This window comes from Charadrius vociferus, unplaced genomic scaffold (genome assembly GCF_000708025.1).
Source record: "Charadrius vociferus isolate BGI_N301 unplaced genomic scaffold, ASM70802v2 scaffold306, whole genome shotgun sequence".
Classification (NCBI taxonomy): Eukaryota; Metazoa; Chordata; class Aves; order Charadriiformes; family Charadriidae; genus Charadrius; species Charadrius vociferus.
The window spans coordinates 4,913,258-4,939,680 of record NW_009648963.1 but is presented as its reverse complement, the minus strand read 5'-3'; the positions used below and the strand labels follow the sequence as shown (position 1 = coordinate 4,939,680).

The 26,423-nt window shown below is 44.3% G+C and overlaps 1 protein-coding gene across 1 annotated transcript in view; it reads left to right on the top strand.

Moving 5' to 3' along the window:
* Positions 1-14,684, top strand: part of LGI2 (leucine-rich repeat LGI family, member 2) — an 18,271-nt gene extending 3,587 nt beyond the window's left edge. Inside the window, exons 3-8 of the mRNA XM_009887670.1 lie at positions 644-715; positions 3,596-3,667; positions 4,227-4,298; positions 5,463-5,632; positions 10,783-10,947; positions 13,511-14,684. Coding sequence (XP_009885972.1) covers positions 644-715; positions 3,596-3,667; positions 4,227-4,298; positions 5,463-5,632; positions 10,783-10,947; positions 13,511-14,328 — 1,369 coding nt within the window. The 3' untranslated portion in view covers positions 14,329-14,684. The remainder of the gene's footprint in view (positions 1-643; positions 716-3,595; positions 3,668-4,226; positions 4,299-5,462; positions 5,633-10,782; positions 10,948-13,510) is intronic.
* The last annotated feature ends 11,739 nt before the right edge of the window (positions 14,685-26,423 follow it).

The window sequence follows — 26,423 nt, the reverse complement described above, 5'->3', positions numbered from 1 at the left end:
CTGCCTGGGGACACGGGGCTTGGCTTTGCAAGGACAGCGGGACTCTGTCTCTGGCGGTTTGGGCACATCTGTGTTCCCAGCTGACGAACTGGCCACATGAACCACGTGCTGTCCTCCCACGCCGTGGGGCCGTAGCCCGTCGGAAGGTTGGGCTTGGAGCATCCCCCCGGGAGCGCAGAATGAGCGGGTGCCGACCCACTGCCACTGCATAGATGAGAGCTGGTGCTAGTGCGTGGGAGCTCAGCAGTGGTGCTGAGATGGTCTCCTGAAAATTGTCGGGGTGGCTGGACGGGTGGTGTGGTGGGCAACTGGGGTCGGCATTCAGCAGACCTGCCCTCTAAAGACAGCTTGTCCTGCGCAGGGGACCGGAAAATTGAGGTCCAGGTTGCATTTAACCAAGGTGAATGGCAGAGTGAGGATTTTTCCTGGGGAGTAGCGGACATTAACTAGCATCACATTATGCCTTAGATTTTTATTTTTTTTTTAATAGACCATTCCATGGTATTTTATGTGTGCTGCATTGGTGGGGCAATACGGGCTCGAGTCAGTAAGATTAGTTTGGTCATGGGCAATAAACACAACGGGCATAATCCAGTGTGTCAAGTTTTAATGTGCTTTCCTAATGCCTGCTCTCCATTTTCAGCTTGCTGAACTCCAACTCCTTCACTGTTATACGAGATGACGCCTTTGCTGGTCTCTTCCATCTAGAATACCTGTAAGTTTGGTATTTTATGTCTTCCCCTGTCCTTTATAAATCAGGATGTTTTGATAAGTTGCCAAGACTCCTGCTGTGCAGTCTGAGTCTTTACTGTGATTCCCAGGAGCTGGGGAGATGAAGGATTTATGTTCCACTTCTGTGCAAATGTCCTTTATGATGGCTCACCATTTTTCAGAGGTTGCAGTGGATTTTTAAAATATGCCATGAATGCGAAGTGGCCCTGTGCAGTCAGAGTACACCAAAAAAGCGTTGCTGAGCAAGAGCTTGTCCCGCCTTTCCAGAACAGTGCCGTCACTGTTGAGGTGCTCTGAACCTCAGGAAAGAGGTGGGGAAACCTCTCCTGGCCTGGGGCAGCCTGAAGAGGGGTTGCAGAGTATCCATGTACTGCCCAGACCAACCCTGGTTACCAGACTCGTTCTCTTCCCCCAACTTTCTTGTCCAACTTTGCCTTTTTTCTGATATCCCACTTAATGCCTGTGGCGTTTATCTTTATATTATAAATAATTATAATATATGAATATATAAAGATATATTTCATATAATAGAAATTATTGTAATTATGTATATTATTGTTTAAATTTATGTAACTTCCCTTTTCTTTACTTCATTCACTTAGTTGATTTTTACATTACCTTTATTTCCTGATTTTTTCATTTTTTAATTTTTTTTTAAGGTCACCCTTTTTTCTTTTAAAAAGACACATTAGCTCTGGTACCAGGTTGTCCTCTCTTCACACTCCAAAGGACGGCCATTTCTCTGTGTTACCGGACATGAACCGGTACGTTTGAAACTCTGAATGTGAACTGAAAAGAAATTCCTCTTTCCGCCCACTTTCCCGTGCTGAAGGTGGCTGTGGGAAACATTTCTTTTTCTAAAGGAAAACCAACGCTCGTAAAACTGACTCTTGCTAAAGTCTGGCAGGCAAATAGGCATTAACGTAGAGTATATTCAGGATTAATAGTCTGATACGTGCGGAGCAGCCAACAATGAAGACTGGTAAAGCCATATAGTTTTGTTGTCCTTTAGCAGTAGCTGAACCAGTGGTCTCGGTTAATGGTTGCGGTCGCCCTCCCGGCCAAGTCCACTGAGCTTTCCCTCTTCCCAGCAAATCACACCTGCGCCTTCTGGGAACCGGGTGTGAGTGGCCTTTCTCTGGGTTGGTTTTTTTTTGCCATGCAGCCAGTAACACCATTACACCCTCAATAACTCACGTCTCAGTCACCAGTGATAAGAAAAGCTCACTGATGAACGAGAATGACAAGTTTCTTCGTGTGCAAAGCAAAGTTCCTGGACAAGGAGCAGCTAGGTAGCACCCACAGCAGATACCTGTATACATTTTTATACATATGTATATATCTCCAGCTGTGTCCTGCTGCGCTTGCAGTGCTGATGATGGCATTCAATGCACCCTTAAACTAACTGGCTCCGTGTACAGAGTCTGGATAAGACAGATCTGATAAAGCCGGGAGCTTTGCTGGTGAACCAAGTGGTGTTCCCAGGGTAGTACCCCTTTGAGGCCAGGTTTGGTGACTCAGGAATATGGCAAATTCCTGAGTCCCAGCCCAAATTTGCATCGCCTCGCTGCAGTGTGCGAAGTAAAGCTGTGCTGTTTTGCACGGACGGGTGAGCTGGCGCTGCGCAGGGACGGCAGGCGACGGTGAGGGTGTCAGCAGGCAGGTTGGCTCTCTGCTCCGTGGATTGAATTCGTGTCCCAGGGCGGCCTTGTAACGGCTGACCCTCTTCTGACATCTTCCTTGTGGACACAACACTTTCTCATCGGCACCCTTTGCATGCGGTCAGTGTCCCGGTCATTTCATGAAGGATTTTGGCCATCTGCAGAACCCAGAGCACTTGTCATCTCCTGCATCCCCATCTTGACTCTCTCTCGAAGAGACCTTGCCTTATAGCATTTTTCCTCTGTTTCTCCGGAAGGCAAACAAGGATGCATAGGAGGAAGGGAGACACTTTTGCCTGATAAAAGCTTTTGTAAAGTCAGCACTCAATTGTGTTCATCTGGGTACAGCTTTACCATGCAATATCTTGATGGCCACCTGGCTGCAGTCGCTTTGCGGGGCTGATGATGGTGTATTTAGGGATGCATCCTCAAGCCCTCAGGGGTCAAGATGCTCAAATATCAGCTCTTTCTTTAAATGCTGACGTGCAGCCAGGAGGAGCGGCGTGCTCCTGGAATCGATACGTGCTTGTCATTATTTCCCCAGCGCATGGGGCCGTGACTTGTGTGCAGCCGGGCACCCCGCAGAGGTGGCGTCCCAGCTGGAGAGAGCTGAACTGCAGCAGCAAGAAGAAAACCAAGGCAGCGGTCTTGCCAATTACGCAGACTTCAGCTGTCTGCAGGTCACACCACAGCTCTGTGGGTGCAGAGGTGGCACTGTGTGTGCAGCCACATGGGAGGTCCCCATCGGAGCAGCCGTCTGCCGCCCGGGCAGCCCTGGCACTGCTGTGCTGCCCCATGGTTTTAAAATGCAGGCGATTTGTGAGAGAAAGGTGGGACTTTAGCTTCTAAAGCCTGTTTCAGAAGCCTCTCCTACCCAGGTCTCTTGCCTCACATGACACACCCCGAGACGATTAACCAACAGAGGAATAATGTTTTTTGCTTTGTTCGTTTTGTTCCTCCTGTGCTGGATGTTTGTGTCATGTGCTGCCCCTTGTGCTGCCCGGCATCCGCATCGCTCCTCGCAGTCCACCCGAGGGAAGGGGCAAAGGGAACGTGAGCAGCTCTACAGAGATTTCCCCACTTTTAAATCTGAAGGTGCTGCCCAGGAACCTGCTGAATTTGGAGAGCATAGCTTAAAGCACTGGTGATGCTAATAACAATGTTAATTAAAGTATTTTACAATACTTTTTTTTGCCCCCTAGATTCATTGAAGGAAACAAAATTGAAACCATTTCAAGAAATGCATTTCGTGGCCTTCGAGACCTGACTCACCTGTAAGTTATTTAACGCTTGGTAGAGTAATTTGTACTTGAGCAAAACGCTTCTGGGGGACCTCTGGTTTTCCTGCTACACAGAAAACATCCCTTCCCCTCCATGCATCAGCTTCCTCCTGCTGTCAGCGAAGTGCCTTCCACAAATTAAAACCTGGCCTTAAAAAAAGTTACTGCTGGGGCAGCACCACAGCATGTTTGGCTGCCTGTGCGCACTTGCAGCTCGTGCTGGGATGCGGCTGCGACTTGTGGATGCTGCATGGGTACACCGCCCTTGTGATTAACACCCCTGTTTCTTTTCAGCATGCTCAGCGATTGCTCTGCATGTTATGTGTGCACCTGGGCAACAAAAAAGCTTTATATATTTTACTTTTATATGAGCGTCAAGCAATCTCCGTTCTTGAATGAGCATAATTACTTTGTGCCTGTTCCTCGTAACTATTAACAATGCCAGTGGCCAGAGAGTACCAGATAATTAAGAATCTGTAAGTGAGCTCAGACTTAGTAAAGGTCAGCCAGACAAGAGATGGCACTGATACTAAGCTCTAACTTTCTTTTCTAGTTCTTTGGCCAATAACCATCTCAAAGCTCTGCCGCGGGACGTCTTCAGTGATTTAGATTCTTTAATTGAACTGTAAGTAACGAGAATCTTTCTATTGACTGACTGCTTCTGTCACTCTGTTACTCTGAGTTTTACATTCTGGGTTTGTGTGGTGCTGTATCTGATATCTGCACAGGAAAGAAATGTCCATTTCGTTGTTCTAGCTTTTCTCATTTGGAAATTATTTACTTGGTAGACTCCTCTAAAATAGCTGCTATTTCTCAAATCACTGTTGCTTTTTGTGATGCTGTACATAGCTTGCATTATTGTACTTTCTGATCTTTCACATAAATTGGTTTTTTTGGGGAATGAGAGACAATGAATTTTAAAAATACAATTTCTCTGAACATTTTTTTCTGTTATTGATGCATGTATTCCCTGAGATTATTTTAGTAAAAGGCATTCATTAGAAAAGCTTTTTTTTCTTGTTTTTGTGCAGTTGTAGCACATTGCTGAGTTACTGCCAGTGTTTTCTTGTATAACTGAGCTGCTAGTCAGCTTCCCCTATTTTTGGCCTGGCTCTCCCAAACAGCAAAGTATAATTGTAAGCCACAAAAATTGCCAAGGGATCGAAGAGCAGGTACAGTGTTGAAATTGCGCATACGTTAGTAGGGGGAGGTTAAACTGACTCCACGTCAGCAGCGACTCTAAAAATACAAGCCTTACATCTGTATTTTAATGTAACACAGAAATGGGACCAGCAAATCCACTCTGTCAACTGGTCCAGCGGTACTGGAGTAGTTTAGTAAAGGAGTGGGATTTATCTGTGTCAGTGGTAGACGGTGGGAAGGAGGCTTGCAGCAGACAACCAGACAATCAGGATTTAATACTTTACAGTCCTAATCCTGTAAAAACTTACAAACATGAGTGACTCTACATGTGAATCACAGTACTCTATTGCTACGATTGTATGTGAGCATATTTCCTATGAAACAGTTTTTTCCAAGGACAACTACGATTGTATGTGAGCATATTTCCTAGATTGAAACAGTTTTTTCCAAAGACAGCACTCAGTGAAGGAGAGTCCATCGTAAGAGAGTCCAAATAAAACTCAAGAAACTTCCCTGTTGTCAGTTCAAAACCAATTCAAGGCTACTCAGATATCTTTAAATTCAGCATGTAAAGGTGATAACAGTTCTGTAGTATTCATATTGCTATCAAACTTTTCAAATATGTTTATTTCTGTGTGTTTTTTAGAGATTTAAGGGGAAATAAATTTGAGTGTGACTGCAAAGCCAAGTGGTTGTTTTTGTGGTTAAAGATGACAAATTCCACTGTTTCTGATGTCCTGTGTATTGGTCCAGCAGAATATCAGGATAAGAAGTTAAATGATGTGACAAGTTTTGATTATGAATGCACCACTACAGGTATTCAGAACGTATATTTCTAAGCACACTACAAATGGTTAAATATCAGAAGTTTAGACTATACCCTTTCGCTTCTGTGAGCATGACCTGGGGGGAGGAAAGGGTTACATACGAAGTACTTCCCGAGTAGGAGAACAAGCATAAAGTGGGAAAATTACATTTCAAACCCAAAGTAAGTACTGAGTTTTTATTTGGATTAAGTGATAATGGGAGAAGAGCTGTGACTATTCATATTCCGAAAGACTTGATTATGACTCACTTTGTGACTTAATTTTCATCACAGAATGCTTTCTATTGTCTGGAATAAGGCCATATAGTTATGGCAGATGAGCTTCCCAAAATCTCTGTATTTCACAGAAAGCAATGAAAAGAGTTCAAATAATGTGGCTATATCTGTTATCTTTATTCAATAGGCCACAATTTAATAGCATCAAATGTGGCGGCAATACTGCCAGCAGTTTTTCATGGAACTCCATTAAGTCGGAGAGAAATATCCAATAATATTCTGACTACTGTCTTGTTTAGGATCTTGATTTTTATTTTAGGTAATGTAAAGCATGCTGAAGGAAGTGAAGAGAAACTTGCATGTGGTTATGCTTATATTTTATGACCAAACAGCCGCAGTTACCTGTCTTTAAATGTAGTCACATCATATAACTGAGAATATCAGCTGCGAGTATTGTTTTTCATCTTTCATGTATATGATGTCAGCACTCTGCCTTTTTTCTGTACAGTAATATTAGAGGCGTTCAAATTCTCATCTGTCATCAAGTCAGTTGTCATTATTAAAAGACAATAGAAAAGTCGATTACTAGCAATGTAAAATAATGTTTCAGGACAAGGTATGAAAAGTAATCCAAGGGTGATATGTAAAGGAAAAGAGAATGAACTCAGAATTCAAAAATACATCAGAAGAGCAGCAGAGGTAAAGCGCAATAATCTGCTACATAAAAGGACGTCAAAAACAGGAGAGCAACGTAGCTTAGAATGGTACTGAAGTTACGTTCCTGTGTCTGTAAATCCACTGAGATGCAAAAGTACAAAGTAGAAGGAGGCTTCATTTCCTCTCAATCTTGTTTAGGCAATTGTGCAGCACTAACAGTGTGCGAGAACAAGCCTTACCTACCTGTTCCTCAGACCCATGCTAACCTGACTCTACCGTACCTAGGAAGCTAACTATGAAGTTGCTACAGGCAAAATTCACCCTTAATGTTAGTCCCTTTGTCTGCTGTATGCAAAATTACACCAAGCATAAATCTAATTTCACGTGCTGCAGAGTTCGCTGGGGATTGAAGGCGTTACGCAGTGCAGGCGTTCCCCAGCTGAATGTTTGTTCAAACGCCAGCAAAGAAGTGTTCTTCCAGCACAGCATATAGCTTTGATACACTCTTCAGATAGTAAAGGACATTTTCAAACCAGTCATTCTCTGGCTGCTGTGAGGGCAGGCAGTGTGCCTGACCCCTCCGGCCTGGGGACAGGCAGCCGCTGGCTTCCCGGAGCTCCCGTGCATCGGAAAGGTGAAGGGTGCGGAAGATGTGGAGCTCTGGTGTCCTTACAAAGTGTCTGAGAGGGGCAGACTGTATGCAGGAACGACCCATGAGAGACAAACTGGAGATAAGCAGAGTAGAAATGCAAATCTTCAGGAATGTGTCACCCCTGAGACAGCACTGTGTCCCCTGCACTGAAGTGCACGCTGCCTTGCTCAGGCCATAATCCACCAGTGGCCGTGGCAGTCTGTGGTGTCAGGCCACAGCTGCTTTTTCCTTCTCTGCCGTTGCCTCCCCCAGATCCAAAGGGAGTGTAAATATGCCCATATCCATCCCCTGAAGACCGATGAGCCACAGGGTCAGGCTTGTACCATATTCTGAAGTAAAGCAACGTACCCTATAGGGGTTCTTCTCTCCCACTCAATGATGGGTAGTGCTCTGCAAACCTCTTTCATTCATGTTAGTCTTTAGTATCATATTTCCCTCCTTTGCCGGGCACGATCAGATTTGCCATCATTTCTGGTCGCTGGTACTCTGTGTCGAGCATGACTGGACGCAGGATGTGGTAACGAAGCAGTTTGCTTGGTACAGCGTGCATCTTGGTCAGGGGAGGAGAGGTGTAAAGAGGTGCTGCCGAATTTAAAAAAAGAAAAATTGCCAAAGAACGAAATGCTCCTATTGCTTCTTCACAGAGAAAGCGATTCACGGTGTCTGTGGTCTGCACTTTTGACTCTTTTTGTGATAGCATCTCTCTTCCATTTCTCAGGGCTTGCATCGTGGAGGCAGCTTAAGCCATTTCATTTCATTTCTTGTCTTTCTCCCGCAACAGTGTGCGAGGGGGCTGTGCTGTGGCTGTAAGCATGGCGGGGGGAACATGTACTCACTTTTGGGAGACTGGAAAATGGGCCTCACTCTCCCACAGTCACTGGAAACAGGCTGCGTGTGTGTGCCTGGAACCTGCTGTGCCCAGCCCTGCCAGCAGGGATCATCTCGCCAAGCTTCGGATGCTTGGTTTCCTCTTTCCTTACCTAGCTGAACCTGTCTTCTGGAGGCAGTCCTCTCTTTTCCCCCTGGCTGGAAGGAGGATAGCTTGCAAATTTAGAGGTACCTGCTCCGTAGTCACTCCTGTGCTAGAGGTCACTGGTGCCTCCGTGGTGAGGGATGGGAAGGGATGACTAACACTCCCTGAGAGCACCTCCAGGTGCTGGGTAGCCTCACCTGGAGCAGGAGTCTCCATCACAGGGAAACCGACTGGCGGCCAAGTCACAGGATGCAGTTTAGGAGCTGCTGCCCGAATAGGTCATCGCTCCCCTTTCTCTTCAGTGTCCTCCAGCGTTCCCCGCCTGCTCCTCCTCTGCATCGGCGCTCCTGTGTGCTGGGATCAGCTGGAGCAGGGGCTGCTGGGGGGAAAATCAGCCCAACCACTGAAGCATTGGGACCCTCATCCATGGCGGCTCTCAACTTGTTCAACAGCCAAAGGAGCAGAGGCGGAGCAGGCAGCTGGAGGATGGGGGGACCACCCCAGCGCTCAGCTAGCAAAAAAGCAGCGCTAAAACCACGTGTCTTGAGACAGGGAGAAGGAAAACTGTGCGTCGGGGTGAGAGGCAGGGAGCCACAGCCTGTGCAGCCAGCAGCGTGGGGTAAGCGAGGGCGATCTCCCCTTCCATCTCCTGAGCAGGCTGATCCACCTTGAAAGAGAAAAATGTTGGGAAAGTTCCCCCCACCCCTAACCCTGTATTTACTGTATGAGCTGTTTCCAGCATTAAAGCAAGGCACGTGGACCTGCCTGTAAAACTAAATCAAGCCCCCAAGACCTAAATTTTTGGCAAACCTGATGTGGCAGCATCTCTTTACTGTGTAACCCTATCCCACATTAGAGTCTGGTATTTCCAGCTGGTGCTAAAAACAACCTTGATTGCTTTTTACTGATTACCACCGATTTTGTTACCCATTTTCACTCATCCAATGACATAAAGAGCCCAATGACAGGTACAAGTAAAAATAGCTGTGTTGACACTGAATCATTTTTGAATGAGCAGTGGATTTTAACACACAGACTTGTTTGTTTTAATTCACAGATTCCCTCAACTGTTCATATTTAAAGAGATGTCTTTTTCAGCATTAGGTTTTTTGTTTTTTTCTCAAGATTTAAAAAATATTTTTATTTTCTGTGACTGTATCTGCTATTGTTCCGTCCTTAGTTACCTTTCATGATTTATCACTTACTTTTACTTTCTGCATACTTCAGTGTCAGTTTTCTCCAGCCCTTTTCCCAGTGAGAATGAAGATAACTTTCTTGTTTTCCTACCAGCATTTATGAATCAAGCTCAAACTCTATTTATAATAGTCCCTCAAAGAATGGAGACTGTCATTTCTTTCGCAGCTGTAGAATCTGCTCTGTTTGTTTAATGGTAGTCATCTATCTTTATTCTCCAGAAGTGTAACTCCTCAAGGGCAAGGCTTTCAAGCATGCAGAGACAGAGAGTTCTTCATTCAAAAACAATTATTTCGTAATGCACCAAAATGAGGAACTCGAGGGAGGACTTAATTACCATTTCACCAAAATCCCTGGATGCTCAGGCCCTTTGAGCGTAGGAGTGCACGGTGAAGGCGTGTAGCAAATGGAGCTTGAAACAGAGCGGTGCATGGTTCTGCAGAGAAACTCCATCGTAGCAGAAGATGCATTTCCTTTTCTGTGTATCTGTATCCATACATAACTTCAGCGCAGGCCTCCTGCCACGTTCGAGACCCAAGTGCTGGCTTTTCTTTTTCATCTCTGCTATGCTTTTTTCTTTTTCTGGTAATAGTGACCTTGTCCAGCTGTCAGGCCAAAGATCAAATTCACACCCAAGCCTCCTCGCTTTGCCCCACATTGGCTCTATGCTGACTTCTGACTTAGACCAGGGTGAATTTTAGGGTTAAGGCTACAAAGACACTTGGATTTTGAGAAAAAATCTTGAATTTTGGAGTTACGCTCTTAGTCTTTAGAGGTTGCTCCAACTCCTCAGTCGTAGTAGCTAGAATAACTTTTCCAATGGATGGTAATTTGCAGGTCGGTTGTATTTTATGCCTCAACTACTTTACAACGCCCCATAAAGTGTTATGTTAACTGAGTTTTTGATTACACCATTTTGTCTATGGTCTAGCCAAAATGGGGTTATCCCCAGGCAAACTTCAGATTATCATTTCACTTTCTGCCTGGTTTAGCATAACACAAATTGCTAGTGATTAAATTTGCATGACTTAAGAAGTTATTGGACTTCAGCTGGAAGTTGCTGTCTCTCAGCTTGAAAGTGATTCTAGCAAGGCCATTTCACTTGACGGGAAAGCAACTTCCAGCTGTGGGGAAAGAGACTTCTCTCTTGATATCCTGATTTCACAGATACCAGCCAGCCTAGCTGGGAAATCTGATTTCTGCCAATATTTACCTATTTGATCTCCTTGGCAACTATATTTCCAGAGGACAGTTTATGAAGCCTAAAGCAGGAGATGCTTTCCCCTGTTGCTGCATGCCTAACATGAGCACTGACACTTCCACGCTAGCGTTACACAAAATCCAGAGTATTTACTTCATTTTTCAGTGTAAATCGGTATAATCAGCGACCACTTACTCTGTGTTTGCAGCAAGGATGTAGCCTAACTGTTGTAAATGTGTGTTTCTAGATTTTGTTATTCACCAGATTTTGCCCTACCAGTCAGTTTCAGTGGATACGTTCAACTCAAAGAATGATGTGTTCGTAGCCATTGCACAGCCCAGCATGGAGAACTGCATGGTGCTGGAGTGGGATCACATTGAAATGAACTTCAGAAGTTATGACAATATCACAGGTATATGAACACTGAGATTCCAGTCGTTAATGAACTGTTGGTGTTTCATGCAGATGAGATTCGTAGATGAGACTGGTTGATGTGTTTTGTCCTGAATCTCTGTTGAATTTGGCAGATCAAAGTGTGCAATGTCTGGACAGGAGTGACTTCATGGAGTAGTGCCTCTTGTTAATACACGCACATTTAACCTCACTGTAGCATACAAACTAGGCTTTTTTGGTCTGATCTTGTACATTGTTCTGAAGGCACAAGCACTTGCTGTGAATGTCACACTGTGGCCCAGCTTAGATGCTCACTGCCCGAATCACACCGCAAGTTAAAGTCTAGGTTAAAGGAGCCCTCCCTCTTGCCAAAGTGCCTGCAAAGCAGAATACAAAAATACCCTACTGCATGTAGAAGGAAATAGGTCTGAAGGATGCATTTAGGGTTGGCTGGCCAGAAAAGCATGTTTCACAGCTGAAGAAGACATAGAAATATATGAACCGTGATTGTTACCTAAAGCGATGTGCTGTAAAGCTTTCCCGTTTCCTTTCCATTTCCAGACATGCTAAATTAGCATCCTGGCCAGATTACTCTTCAAGCACAAAGCCCATGTGGATGCCGGGTGATTTCCTAATGCTAACAACCATTCTGGCCCTGACTGACACTCATGGTGCTATACAGAGCTCAGTCACACCATGACAGCAGGGACAGAGTCTCTGGAGCTGTTGTACACTGCCCAATTTCCCAGCTACTTCAAGCTACTGGTTCTGAAGACTCAGAAGCTAAGTTTGTCCATGGAGCATCCTTCCCTCCTGTTCCTTGTTATGTGTGATAAATTATTTGGGGAAACTAAGAGTGTGCTGCACCTTAATTTGGTGGTGTCTGCAAAGGCAGCAAGCCCTTACCTCCTCAGATCAGCTGTGTGTGTCACTAACAAAAGTTTACAAGATGCTACCCTTCTGTCAGGAAATTTTGGAAATGAAAGATTTTGCTTTTTTAGGTTTCATTGTGTTCTGGTAGATTAGGGGGAAATTAGCAGATGTAAATTGAGTAGTCAATGGCCCAAAGAGAGCTAGCAGAGCTCTGGAAAAGCTCTGGAAATGAAGTTGAGAGTTTGGGTCATTTCCAAAGACAGCTATCATCCAGACATACTTCACCTTCCTGTGAATGACATGATTAGGAGACACTTCTGCTGGTGACTTGGGTCCTAGCTCCACACCCAGTGTACGTGCGCAGGCTCGTTTCTGGAACAACTGTCCTGTGTTCCTGGAAGGCCTGATCTTGAGTTCTGGACTCTGAAATGTGAGTGAGAGACTTTTTCCAAGGGACACAGCATGTAAAGAGCCTCTTGTGGAGCCTGTAGAGTGATTTGCAGAGCTCAGTAGCCAGCTATGTGCTCCATGGGGAGTTTCATTCCTCACTGTATGCTTGGCATCTGGATATCTGAATTTAGCCCTTTACAACACGGGCTTTTGGAGCTGAGCTGGTTGTCCAGATTGCCTTTACAGTCGACATGCAGAGAATAGGCATTGCTGTCCTCTGCAAAAGGAGACATCTACAGGGCAGGTGAACTCTATTCTAGAATGCTTTGTGACTCAGTTAGACCAGAAAGGGCCTGGATGATCAGCTGGAGCATTCATGTCTACGCTGTGGATACCTTATGGTACTTGAGATGAATCCCACCCCTCCTACGCTGTGGTGGTAGATCATCCCAGTAGTGAAACAACTACAGGTAGAAGACAAGCAGAGGTCCCAGGGTGATTCTCTGTAGTGACTGTGACCAAGCACGCATAGGGGAATCTGTACAGTTACAGTTCTACTTAAACTGTATGCTTCAGGGAGGAAATCCTCTCTTCTTCCAACAAAACCTTTCATTGTTACTTTTTTGGTGTGGTTCTTGTAATAGTGACTTAACATTCTCAAAGCAGACCATAACCCCATCTGATCTAATCTGGCAACTGCAATATTCCTAAATATTTCTAGTGTAACGTAATCTCAAGAGTACTTAACAGAAGCAACAGAGTTAGATTGTACTTTTTCATCCTGCTGTCAGGTGATATATCCAAAAGATGCATCAATATTTGTGTTTACAGTAGCAAAAAGCTGACTCTGGCCCTCTTGGAGCAAGAAAAATAGACTACATTTCATTCTCCTAGTTAAGCTGGAAAGATAGAGATTCCAAGAATAAGAGAATTTCAGATTCTTGCTGAGTCATGAGACAACAATTCTTTATTTTGGAATAATAAAATTGGGCTTCGATAATTGTTGTGGATATTAGGGGGCATGTGCTTGAAAAAGCAGAGAAAGAAAAATTATTCTGGGTAAAAAGGAATGAGCATTTTAGGATGCATCATACTTGCACACCTTGAGGGGTGTGACATTTCCAACATTTGAAGTCATCTTTCCAGTTATTGGGGAGAAAAAAGCATGCAAAGAAGCTCTGATGGCATGTAGCAGAAGACCAAATTATGAGATGGTGCAGATTTAAAAAAGGGGTGGGGTGATTTGGTAATCTCTCTGGTTTAAAGGGTGCTTTGTACTGTGCTAATATTTGTGCTTTTTTTTCCCCTTTGGGCAATAGGTCAGTCCATAGTGGGATGCAAAGCCATTCTTGTTGGTGATCAAGTCTTTGTGGTGGTGGCACAGCTCTTTGGTGGCTCACACATTTACAAGTACGACGAAAGCTGGACAAAATTTGTCAAATTCCAGGATATCGAAGTATCCCGCATTTCCAAGCCAAATGATATAGAGCTTTTTGAGATAGACAGTGAAATGTTTTTTGTCATAGCAGATAGCTCTAAAGCAGGTTTGTCTACGGTGTACAAGTGGAATAACAAAGGATTTTACTCATACCAGTCCCTTCACGAGTGGTTCAGAGACACTGATGCTGAGTTTCTCGATATAGATGGGAAATCACATTTAATCCTGTCTAGCCGCTCACAGGTTCCCATTATACTCCAGTGGAACAAAGCCTCCAAAAAGTTTGTCCCACACAGTGAAATCCCCAACATGGAAGATGTCTTGGCTGTGAAGAGTTTCAGGATGCAAGACAACCTGTACATCACGCTCACGAGATTCATTGGTGACTCCAGAGTTATGAAATGGAACAGCAAACAGTTTGTGGAGATACAGGCTCTTCCATCCCGAGGAGCCATGACGCTGCAGCCTTTCTCCTTCAAGAACAATTACTACCTAGCCTTGGGAAGTGACTATACCTTCTCCCAGATTTACCAGTGGGATGGTGAAAAGAAGATCTTCAGATTATTTAAAGAAATCTATGTGCAAGCACCACGGTCTTTCACAGCTGTGTCCACGGACCGAAGAGATTTTTTCTTTGCCTCTAGTTTTAAAGGAAACACTCAAATATTTGAACATATCATCATTGACTTGAGTTTATGAAGAGCTGCTGGAGTGCAATTCACGTAGAATGACATTTATACACAAAACAAAAAGAGACTTTTCAAAAAACAGGGTGCACTTATGGAGTATGATGACATTTTCTGAACTTTTCAAACTTGCATATTAATCAGGGATTGCATTTACTTGGTTACTGCATGACATGTCCATTTTATCCTTTTTCAGAGACCCTTTGCAATCTGCGGTCATTCAGAGGAGAGAGCAGTGCATTAGGATTAATGTTGACATCGAAGAGAACGATCTAAATTTTACCCAGAAAACTACCTTGAATTGAACATCTCATAAAGAAAGCGAGGAGTAAGCCATACAAAGCATAGAAATTATCTTGACTCTTAAACTAACATGTTAGTAATGATTTTAAGATTAGAGGCAGTTCTTCATGGTTACTGATGAATTATAAAAGAATGTTCCAGAATACATTTTATTTTGGTTTCTTGAGTTCTGTCTTCAAAATCTGTCTTTCTGGTTTATAGTGAAGACTGAGGCATCATTTAAATTCATTGTAGATCAAAGGGAAAGTCAAAATCTGTTGCCATTTTTGTTCTATTAATCACTATTTCAGCAACAAATTGTGCATAACAAATAGCCCAGCCCACAGTAACTGCATAGCCATGAAAAGAAGGGTATGTCACTTCAAGACTCTGAGATCTTAAGAAGTTGACTTAGACGGATAATAACAGAGGTCTGCTTGGGGCCATGAATGAATTGACGACAAATTCTGTCCACTTTCTGTTTTAATAGGTATTCCAGAAATCCACCCCATTTTACCCCAGTTCACACTCTTCCCAATGATCCCAGTAGACTCGGGGGTGTTTTAACAAGTAAATCTGTAGTGATCTCTCATTCTAGAAGGTGCAGCTTAAGTTTAGCCTGAAACATCTACATTCATGTTCTCCATGCTGTAGCTCGCCTGTACACAATGAGATGATTTATTCTCCAGTATTGTCCCCTTAGCACAGCTCACAAGCAATAAATTCAGGGTTTGGTAATCAAGAGCTGTATTTGGAGAATCCTCCTTCTGGCTGAGGTCTAAATATGACTTTGGTAACACTGAGTCTTTTGAAACCAAGGCAGCTGGAGTCGTTTCAGGCTAGAGCTAACCCTGGCTCCAAGAAGAAGGGGTTCTTCTCGGTAGCTCCAGGCTTTTGCGAGGGTGCCAAGGTTAAACATGAGGATGTGAACAGACTGTGCTGCATTGGTGTTTTGGATGGCTACAGACTAAGGCATTTAGTCATCCTAAATAGGGCAGTCCTGGCATGCAGAGCCTCTGTCAGGATAACAGCGAGGGACTGATTTCCTGGGAAGGCTCTCCACCATCCTCACCCAGCAAAGTTGTGTATCAGAGCTCTTGTTAGTTCACTTACACAATAAGTTTCTTTAAGTTTTCACACCACTTAGCATACTAGGTTGTTTTATCATGTCTTGCTGCTGCATTTCCACCTTGGATAATAGGGAGGCTTTGCGTAAAGCAGGCAGAGCAAAGGCAACTGTCCATTATTCCTTCATACTCGGGGCTATCTCACCGTCTCTGTGCTGAGTGAGCTTCACATTTTTCCCCTGGACACATGAGACATGGCCTATTATCACAAATAGAGATGTTCTCATAGGCTCTCTGACGTCCAAGATGCGAACAGTGCAGCAGAAGAGGATTATGCACAAGGACTCCCATGAGGAGTCATAACCTACCAGTGACCTGGCATATCACAGCCTTCCCCAAATTTTGCCTCGCTGCTATGAAATAAGATTATTACTGGCCTGTCAGAGACATAACTCATTTCATTCTGTTTTAAAATTACGTGAGGTTTTTTCCTATAGAGGTGCTCATCTTGGTTTTCTTTTCAGTGACATTGGCAGCTTATCCCATCCAGCCATCTGAGGTATTGCACTCTGCCCTCCGAATCCCAATGTGGTATCAGTCCCGGTGGTTCAGTCAGACCAGTAGATGCAAACCAACCCTCTGCAGTAGGTTTTAGCAATGCCTCTCCAAGGATTAAGCTAACAAATCCGACAAAATGAAGAGATGATTCATATGTCTGCCAGTGAATGCAATTTCTTACCGTGTTCCCAGTTTACTTTTTAAAGCAGGTGTGGCTGGCAAGCAATGTTTCTTCAACCTGTATTGTGGAAAGGTATTTTGTATTGCTGTCGAGCGTGCATGTTTAAATAGAGTCAGATATTCTGATGAGGAGGGGCATTTCTCAGTGCGCCAGCACTTTCTTTTAGGGCTCACTGTGAGTACCATTCCCTCAGCAAGGGGCATCAGTCAGAGCTAAAAGCTAGTTTAGAGAAATCGGATCTTAACATTTTTTACTTGAAAGGAAGGAAGAGGATGGTGGAAAAGGGCTTGTGTATTCAATACCAGGAGATTGTACTCTGGAGAGCCAAGGGGATTTTGAGACTTGGCTATCAAGTTGAATTAAATTAAAATGATCTCTGCAGAGACAGGCTTAATGAAGAGAACAAAGTCATCCACAGGAGTCTAACTCATTCACACGGGACCAAAAGGAGAAAGTGAGGGAAATGAGTTCTGTGGGCAGGCTGCTGCGTCTGCTGAGTAGCCGTGTTGGTTGGTCAGCAAGCCCAGCTCAGCATCCCTCCTGCCTTCAGGAGAAGCCTGGGGTCAGACACCGGCCCACCTGTTCTGCTGAGTTGGTGCACAAGAGGTCAAAGTAGCTAAGAGGGAGGGCAAAAAGTTGATGAAGAAAAGGTTACGGTACATTTCTCAGGATTAAACAAAGGCGGTGTCTCATAAAGAGCCTTGTTCTGCTCTTCCTGCTCCCAAAGAAAAGCTGCAGGAGGCAGCCAGAACAACAGAAATCACTAAGCATCGAAAATACTCTCTGCCTTTCCAAATGCAACAGTCTTGACTCCGTGGCCTATATTCTCTAATAGAAATGGTTTTGAGTAAGAAATAAACTATGCATATCTGTAATTTACTGCAACTGTTATACCATTAGGACAGTGAGAAAGGATAACAGAACATGCCACCTGGTAATTTTTAATGTATTCTAAAATACATACAACTATGAAAAGTACGGAAGTTTGTATAAGCATAGATTTAATACGGTGTGCTAGCAACCGCGGGAGCATTTTAAGGCTGTATATACATTGAGCTTTTTTTAGTAAAGAGGAGCCGATGCAATCTATGCTACTGACACATGTATGTACTCTTTCAATGTATGAATAAAATGTAGTTAATGAGATTAATAGTGGTCTGTTGTGTGTGTTAAAATGTCCATGCTGGGAAGATCCACGTTACCAGAGAGATGGACAAGGTGGGCAAACAGGTCCTTGTCCATTTAGGATGGGATTTGGCCTTTGAAAACATGGAGAAAGCCGTGCTCAGCTCAGTTGACCCCAGTTTCTGTGCCTGAGGTAGCTCAGACCTCCAAGGTTTTGCAGTTCCCTGCCTTTCCCCTTCACCCTTTCCTTACACCCCATCTAGTGTTAGCAAATATGTAATGCAGCTATTACTACGATTTTTGGCTCGTATTAAACTCGGTTGTTTCTTTCTTCCTCACTGTGAAACCAAAAGATCTTAATTTTCAAAATAGTTTTCAAAAGATACTTAAGATACTTAAGCAGGTTTCTTACATACAGAGTGGGTAGGAACCAAGCACTAAAATTAATCCCTAGACTTTGAGATCTTCACTGTGGGGTCTCTTAAGATTTGTTAAATTTTACTGAATCATTGGCATTTACTCTGAAATTTCAGAAATAAATATAAATCTGTCAACAGTGAATACATTTTATTCAAAGCAATTCTTGAGCATTACCCACTGATCCCGCTAGTCACTAATGCAGGGAATAATCCCTATTGTTTCCTCTTCTTTCTTCAGAAACAGCGCAATTCTCTGTAACTAATTATAGGCTTGTGCAATCAAAGACATGTCTGACATACCATAATGGGATGCAATTGCTCCGGGATCATTGCTTTCCTTTTGGGTATTCCACCTTTTTATGAGTCAGCAGCTCTTGTGGTGTGGTTCACCGAAACTCCATCATAGCTCAAACATCAGTTTCAAATCAGCACCATTTCCCCACCTGCCCTCCCCTGGTTTCTCTGCCCTTGCTAGGTGAACGTTTGGGGTTTTTTTTCCATCCCTTACCACCTTCTTCAAATCTTCCTTGTAAAGTTTCTATTCCTCCTTGAAAGTCACAGAAAGATACCAAGAGAAAAGCATTCCCAAAGAGCAATGCGGGGATGGTCACTCCTGCAAATTTCCAGGGGAAGACAGAGTAGGGTCTTTTTGAACGCTCAGGCTGAAGGCAGGTGTGTAAGAAACCGCTGTAAGAGTCCCACTCACCCCCTCTAAGTCCCATTCACTCCTGTTTCACCACCCTCAGTGTAAAAAATTTCTTCCTTCTGTCTAGTCTAAATCTACCCTCTTTTCATTTAAAACCATTACCCCTTGTCCTATCGCAACAGGTCCTGCTAAAAAGTCTGTCCCCATCTTTCTTATAAGCCCCCTTTAAGTACTGAAAGACCGCAATAAGGTGTCCCCGGAGCCTTCTCTTCTCCTGGCTGAACAACCCCAACTCTCTCAGCCTGTCCTCATAGGAGAGGTGCTCTATCCCTCTGATCATCTTCGTGGCCCTCCTCTGGACCCACTCCCAACAGGTCCATGTCTTTCCTGTGCTGAGGGCTCCAGAGCTGGACACAGCACTCCAGGTGGGGTCTCACCAGAGCGGAGTAGAGGGGCAGAACCACCTCCGTCAGCCTGCTGGCCACGCTGCTTTTGATGCAGCCCAGGATGCAGTTGGCCTTCTGGGCTGCAAGTGCACATTGCTGGCTCATGTCCAGCTTTTCCCAGTACCCCCAAGTCCTCCTCAGGGCTGCTCTCAATCCCTTCATCCTGCAGCCTGTAGTGATATTGGGGGTTGCCCTGACCCAGGTGCAGGATCTTGCACTTGGCCTTGTTGAACTTCATGTGTTTCACACAGGCCCACTTCTTGAACTTGTCCAGATCCTTCTGGATGCCATCCCGTCCCTCAGGCATGTCAACCACACTTGATCCCACTGTCTGTATCGTTGATGAAGATATTAAACAGTCCTGGTCCCAATACAGACTCCTGAGGGACCGATCTCCATCTGGACATTGAGCCATTGACCACTACCCTCTGGATGCACCTGTCCAACCAATTCCTTATCCACCAGACAGTCCACCCATCAAATCCATATCTCTCCAATTTAGAGAGCAGGATGTTGTGGGGAGCTGTGTCGGAGGCCTTACAGAAGTCCAGATAGATGACATCTGCAGCTCTTCCCTTGTCCACTGAGGTAGTAACTCCATCACGGAAGGCCACCAGGTTGGTCTTGGGAAAATTGAATGAGAAATTTCTATAGGCAACTCCTTATTCTAGTTTTGCCATGTCAGTGTGGTAGCCTAGATTGAGTTTGGTGGAAAGGAGGTGTCAGAAGTTTAATATAAGTAATATTGAAGTAGAGATTAGAAAACTAGAGATGGTGAGGCTGTAGACAAATGTTTAGTTACCTTGAGGGAAACAAATCACATTTTCTAAGCACAGAGATAAATCAATGTGAGATCAGGGAATCGGAGAGAACAAAAAAATATGTTTCTAAATAAAGGAAAGGAATAGGAGTGGCAGCATATGAAGTATGAGTTTACTTAGTTGCTGTGTAGAGAAAGTATCTAAGTGCCTTTCCAAGGTCACTCAGAGAATGCAATCTACATCATTTTCCTTTCCAGAGTCACCCTAGTTTATGCTTAATTAAACTATGCAAGCTCTGCACACTCTAGAAAATGCCCTTTTTATTACATTGTAGGCAATTTGCATTTCTGAAGGGCATTTGGGAACCATGACATCACCAGAATGAAGGGCTTCGGGTAGCGTCGCTCCCATTTTTATTCATTTGCAATTGTTGACTTTTATTCCAAAGTTCATTTCTATTTCCTGCTTGGACATTAGCACTGGATTGTACAAAAATGCTCATTTTCCAACTTCAATGGCAGATTCAGTTCTTCTGACTCAGCAACCCCTTGGGGCTGACTCATCCTCCAGCTGCAGGTGTGCCCTGGCAATTAATTCTCCATTTTAGTCCCCTGAATGAGAGGCCAGCAGGTCAAGAAAGTATTCACCACCCATTGCTGGTGGGGTCGGTGTGGAGCCTGGGCTGGCACATGGAAGGAGGGACGAGTGCTGCTCTTTGCCTGTTGGTAACTCGCTCTTTTCCATTTCTCTCTTCTGGTCTTGCCAGTATGGTAAATGGTTTTACCAGAGTTTTACAGAAAGCGAAGTACCGATGAAGTCAGTACGGTGCAGATTTACTCGGGATGTTTCCAAGACCAAGCTAGAAATAGAAAGGGGAAATAAAAGTTAAATCAGCAACCCTGGTTGATGGCATCTGCCTACTAGTTATTTGTAAACTCTGTAGCCCAGGGGTCTCCTTGAATCCCCAGCTCCTCCTGGTTCCTGCTGCCAGCATTTTCTGACTCTGCTTTGTACCATTAGCATCTGGGGAGAAAACTGCAGGCCTTTCATTTCAGAGGAAGGCTCATTACAATTATCTGTGCCTCTGTCACCTCGGGATCTGATTACGGCACTGGGGTTGCACCTTGAAATCGTTACAGTTAAGACTTAATGAAGTGAGTAACTACAGAGTCCTGCAGTTACTCCCCACCAACATATCACATCTGCCTCTACCATAGGAATAGCTACCGCCTGATTTTTAAAAAGTGAAACTTCATATTTGGAGTTTGTCCTACAAAATCCCACACAGCTGGGGCTGTGAGAGCCTGGGCAGCTCTCCTTCCCTGTCACAACACAGGCTGGATGGGTTGGAACACGCTCCTGGCTGAAAATGGGTGCAGGTAGGAGAAAAAAAAACAAATCACTGTTTTTCGGGCTGGGAAATGGTAAGGAAATCCTGGGTGACAACTGTGTGAAGAGGACTGTGCTGACGTCCATGCTGAATGCCAGTCCCACTCCGTGCAGCAGCACGGGTACAGAGGTGGGGGCAGCCGATGTGCCTGAGTGAGCCCCCTACAGCACTGCGGGGACTCCATGGCTCCCAGCTGGTTTATCCCAACATGCATTAAGGATGCACCTGACTTAAGCCAAAAGAATAAAGAGAAATATGAAACTAACTGCTACTTAAATGCTTTCTTGCCACCTTTGGCTTGAAATGGAGTGTACACGCGTGCAGACACACTTCCCAATCCCGTGCAGCCCCGCTAGTAACAAATAGTGATTGGTTCCTTTGCATTTCTCAGATATGGATCAAGACAGATTTGGGGGTAAAATGGAAGGTAATAGAGAGTTTATCTCCTTTCAATTTTCTTTCTTTCCCCTTTGCCCCCAATTTATTTGCCTCTGTCTTCCTAATCTCCGGGAGATTATTATGTCTGAATCATCAGGCTTGAAGAACTGTATGCCATTTCCCCTTAAATGACAGCTGAGAGATTTATCTTTATTGTTGTAGGGAGACTCATATCAACATCTGCAGGTCAGATGAGGATAATTTGCCTTTAGATATTTTTGATGGACTATCAATGAGGGCGAACTGGTGCAAATCCTGGCCCTTTGGTGTCGTGGGCAGAGGAGAACAAAGAAGTGCTTGTAGCTTGGCATCAGGCAGCTCTGAGACCCTTTTTCTCAGTAAGGAGACCAGCTTCCCCATGAAAGGTGCAGAGGGAAATGCTAAACTATCTATCTGCGAAAGTAATGAACTAAAAAACCTCTTTTAAAAAGACATTGACTTCAGTGTCCTGCTCTACTCTGGAATATTTTGGCAAATGTGACCAGGACTTTGAACACGGTACAGCTAGCTTCCGTGATCTTACTTGGTGTACAGGGGTTGCAGGAAGCATTTCTGAGATGCCTGGAGCTTTAGGATAGGCAGAGATTTAGTAGCAAGGGGCAGGAGGGGGAAGCAGTTGGGAATAGGTTCCTTGCTGATGTGCTAACAGCTGTAGGGGTAGGGGAACGAGAATTACCCTTTGAACCTGTGAGATTATGAAGATGCTGAAAGCTCCAGGCTGCCAGGTGGAGCTGTACACCTCTTTGTCATCTGACCACAGGCATTGGGCCTTTTGGGGTGATCCTCTTCAGTAAGCACTGGGAGGGAAGAATCCATTTGCAATATATGCACTGTAAAGACAACTGTGCAAGTCAGGAAGAGCTCTCTGCAGTGAGAAATGCTGCACGTTTGCTGCAGTCATCAGTAGAGGCATGCTAGATTGCTTAGGAAAAAATGCAGGAAGATACACTTTTTCAGCTGTTATGCAATTCCTTATTGGTGTTGTCTTTAGTGTTTGCTTTCCTGAGACACCTTCTCCAGGTTTTATTTAGTGAGCTGAATATTAATTGTGTTTTCTACCTTCTTTGTCCGTGCTGGTCAGGCCTGTGATAGGATAGGAAGGATCAGCAGAGACAAAGCATTCAGGCATTCAGAAAGGCTGTCAGATCATGACCTGAGCCAAAACAGAAAAAGTCACAGAATCACAAAATGGCTGAAGTGGGAAAGGACCTCTGGAGGTCATCTGGTTCGAACCCCCTGCTCAAGCAGGGTCACCTAGAGTCAGTTGCTCAGGACAATGTCCAGAAGGCTTTTGATCTCCAAGGATAGAGACTCCACAGCCTCACTGAGCAACCTGTGTCAGTGGTCGGTCAACTCACAATGAAAAAGTTTTTTCTTTTTGTTCATTTTTTTTCCTTATATTCAAGTCCTCCCTATGGAAGGAGAGCAAAGAAGAAATATACTGCTTATAACCACTTGCATAGAAAATCCAGTCATTCTAAGAGTATTTAATTCTCTGTTCCTCTTATCCTCGTCAAAATGTGTATAGATGAAATTACTTCCATGTCATTTGCAGCACCAAAGTGTTCCTAAGTATAGACTTAGCTTAGTGACCTTGTAGTGAATGTCAGCAGTCAGTTAAGTCACCACTTAGCACTGACACTGAAGCTATTTAGGAAGTAATGAGTTGGCACAGCATACTAACTTCTGGAATAACTGGGAGCTTGCTGATGTCTGATGCATGCCCCACGCAGTGGTATAATTTAGGGAAGAGAGTGATTCACTCCTACTGCTCCCAACTGCAGCCCAAGGCATTAAGTTTGCCTTCACTAAAAACATCTCAGGCTCATCCATGGGTTTCTTCCCTGCTATACTTCACCTTCACCTGTCTACACCGACAGCTAACTCAGGACCTTCCCTTTCAACCCGAGAAGATCAACTATCTGCAGTTACCCATGAATACTGTGACATTGAGGTAAACACTGTAAAAAATTATCAAGAGTCATAACAATGATGACAAAATGGTGTTCCACAAACCCTCTGATCCGAAGTAGGTTATGAGGTGCTCCCAGGGTCCCGCCATGGGTGGGCTCAGGAGAATGCTTATTGGGGCCTCTCTTATTTGCGGGTGGTCGGAAAGCTCAACCCATCCCTATCCTGAGGGGAGACAGGGTCTGGTATCCCAGTCCTTGGGCTCCCCAGAGCCTACACTTGGAAATAAGAATAGATAATCAACCCTCTTTGTTCCTTGGAAATGATGCATGGTTGTTGGGCACAGGCAGCATCCAAGGGTGTCCGGGTCTTTCAGCAGAAGACAGAGTGTTATAAGCAGTGGATTTGAATTCCTCTGAGCAACAGAAAATGGGGATGGGAGCTCCTCAGGGAGCAGCTCCTCCCACCTGGAGAGGGCACACTGTGTGGCAACCACTCCTGCAGCTTATTTTGTCCAAAGAAAATTTCAGTCAGAAGCATCTGATTTACATGAACAATTCAGCAAGAGAAACTGGGAGGAAGTTTTTGCTCCAATTCATAAGGATGGGATTTGGGCCTTCCCTTCCCTTATTTGGTAAAACCTGACAATGGTTGTCACCAAGAAACCAAGGCACAGCACAGAGTTACAAACCGCTTTGTGTGGGAAAGCAGAAAGGACACACGGATAGCACCTTTCAGCACTCCCTTCTTTTTGCAGCATGGCCTTGAGTAGGTACTCAAATGAACCACCTCCATGTGCTGGCTGGTGACCCTCCAGTTACAGGCGCCACTTCCAGTAGGTATCACACCTTTGTAATTCTGTATTTTTGTTTCATGTTCTCAAATCAAGACCAGTTGTCCAACTGGTTCCTCTACGAAGATGCAAATACACTCCTGTGAGGAGTACACAGCTTCAGTGTGAGGCAGCTTCTGAACAAGACAGACTACTTCTTTCACTGAGTTTGTTCTCTAGTGTCAACAAAGCAAATCTGATTTTGCTCAGTTTAAATATATTTTCTGAAAAATCCACCGTTGGATACATCCTATTACACAAGTGTATGAAAATCAAAGGAAAAATGATTAGGAAAGGTTTCTATCTTCTTTTTTTTTTTTTTTTTTACTGTTTCTTCCCTCTCTGAAATCTTTCACATGCAGATGTTGATGGTTTGTCAAGTACATGAAACACAACTCAGTTTCTGCAGATGCAAGGAAATACAATATCTAAGGAAATTGCAAAGAGTAGAAGCAAATGAAAGATCTTTTTCAATAATGTGCAAGGTTACGGAAAACAAGGATATTCATGAACCTTCTAAAACTGAATGCAAAGCAACGAGATTGTATTTACTTTATCAAGAGAGCTTTCTTTTGTCTCTTTGTATTTAGTCCCAAATTATTTGCATTGCTTCCCATGGCAACAAATTCAATCCTTTGGAATTGTATTTGCCTTTTGCTAGTAATATCTATTACAATAAAACATATGACATTTATTGTCAAGACCTGCATGGGAGACACAGATGGAAATCCAAGAAAAGTAAAAAGGATCTATTATACCATGCGTTCAGCACACCAAACTACTTAACCTCTTGTCTCTAGTCTTTCACTCTTCAGGTCAGCAGACATTTGAAGTGTTGCCAAGATAACATACTCCTTTTGCATGGACTAAAGATTGCTCAGTACTGACCTCTTTGCCCAGTTAAAGGCTGGACTGAAAAAAGACTGTGTGTCTCGAGGGATTTCTGCCTCATCCTGCTTGGCTGCATACTGAGAAAGACCGTGCAGGTAGTGATTACCAGCAGGTTGTTAGATGCCTTTCAAGAAATAGCATGAAAGAATGACTTCAGCTGGTGCAAGTTGTGTTTGGTTTACTTCTCAGCAGATGGCTAGGTAGGTAAGAGAAACACCAAGAGCACCATGTTTGATCCGTGTGATTGCAGCACTGCTGGGGGGCAGGAGGAACGGGAGGGCAGAGAGGTTTGCCCATCCAACAGTGGTGGATGGCTGAGGCAAAGTACCACACCAACACAGCAGCAGATTCTGGGTTGGTAGATCCTCAGGTCTCCGCAGTGCGCATGGGTTTATTCAGCTGGGCATCACTGCACTGTTCACTGCTGGAGGTGTGCCACTGTGCTTCAGTGGCTGTAAATTTGGTGCCCCTGCCAGAAGCTTCAGAGGTAAAGAAGGGGTCCTCCTTTTGCTTCTGACTCCCTTTGTGATGAAATCAAAAAGGCTATTTCAAAAATCTTTACTTGTATAGTCGCCTATCCGCAATTCCTCTGATACTTGAGATTTATGATAAGCAACATGGCGACATGGAGTCGTGAGCAGCTCAGGGAGCTGAAAGAGCCCTGCTCTGGAGATAGAGGTGGTTTCTGACCAGAAAGACCACACGCTGAGCTGAGCCCTCTCAGCTCCTCTCCTTGGTGCAATCCATGGTCAGAGACAGGATGGAACAATGATGCAGACCAGTAGCTCTGCAGTAAGAGATGGTGCTGGCTAGGGAGGGCAGCAGAGCTGGACTTTAGTGAGTGCTTGTCTGTTTAACTTCCTAATAAATTGCATCATTATGGTAGGCCAAGGAGTGACTTGGAGCCCTTGAAATGGGAAACAGACCTGCAAATACTGCTGCAAATTGCAAGAAAGGAAGAGTGGATGCGGAGGCAGAGTGGCCAAAGAGCTATTATCTACTTGGGTGGAAAGGAACCAAAACCAGCTGTTAAAGAAGAGGAAAGGATGTTTTGCTTTTTATTTGTACATTTCCTGCTGGGCTTTGAGCTTCTGACTGCATTAACTTCCCTCAGGCAAGGTATCCCTCTTCCTACACAGCTTCAGGGAATGCAGTCAGAAG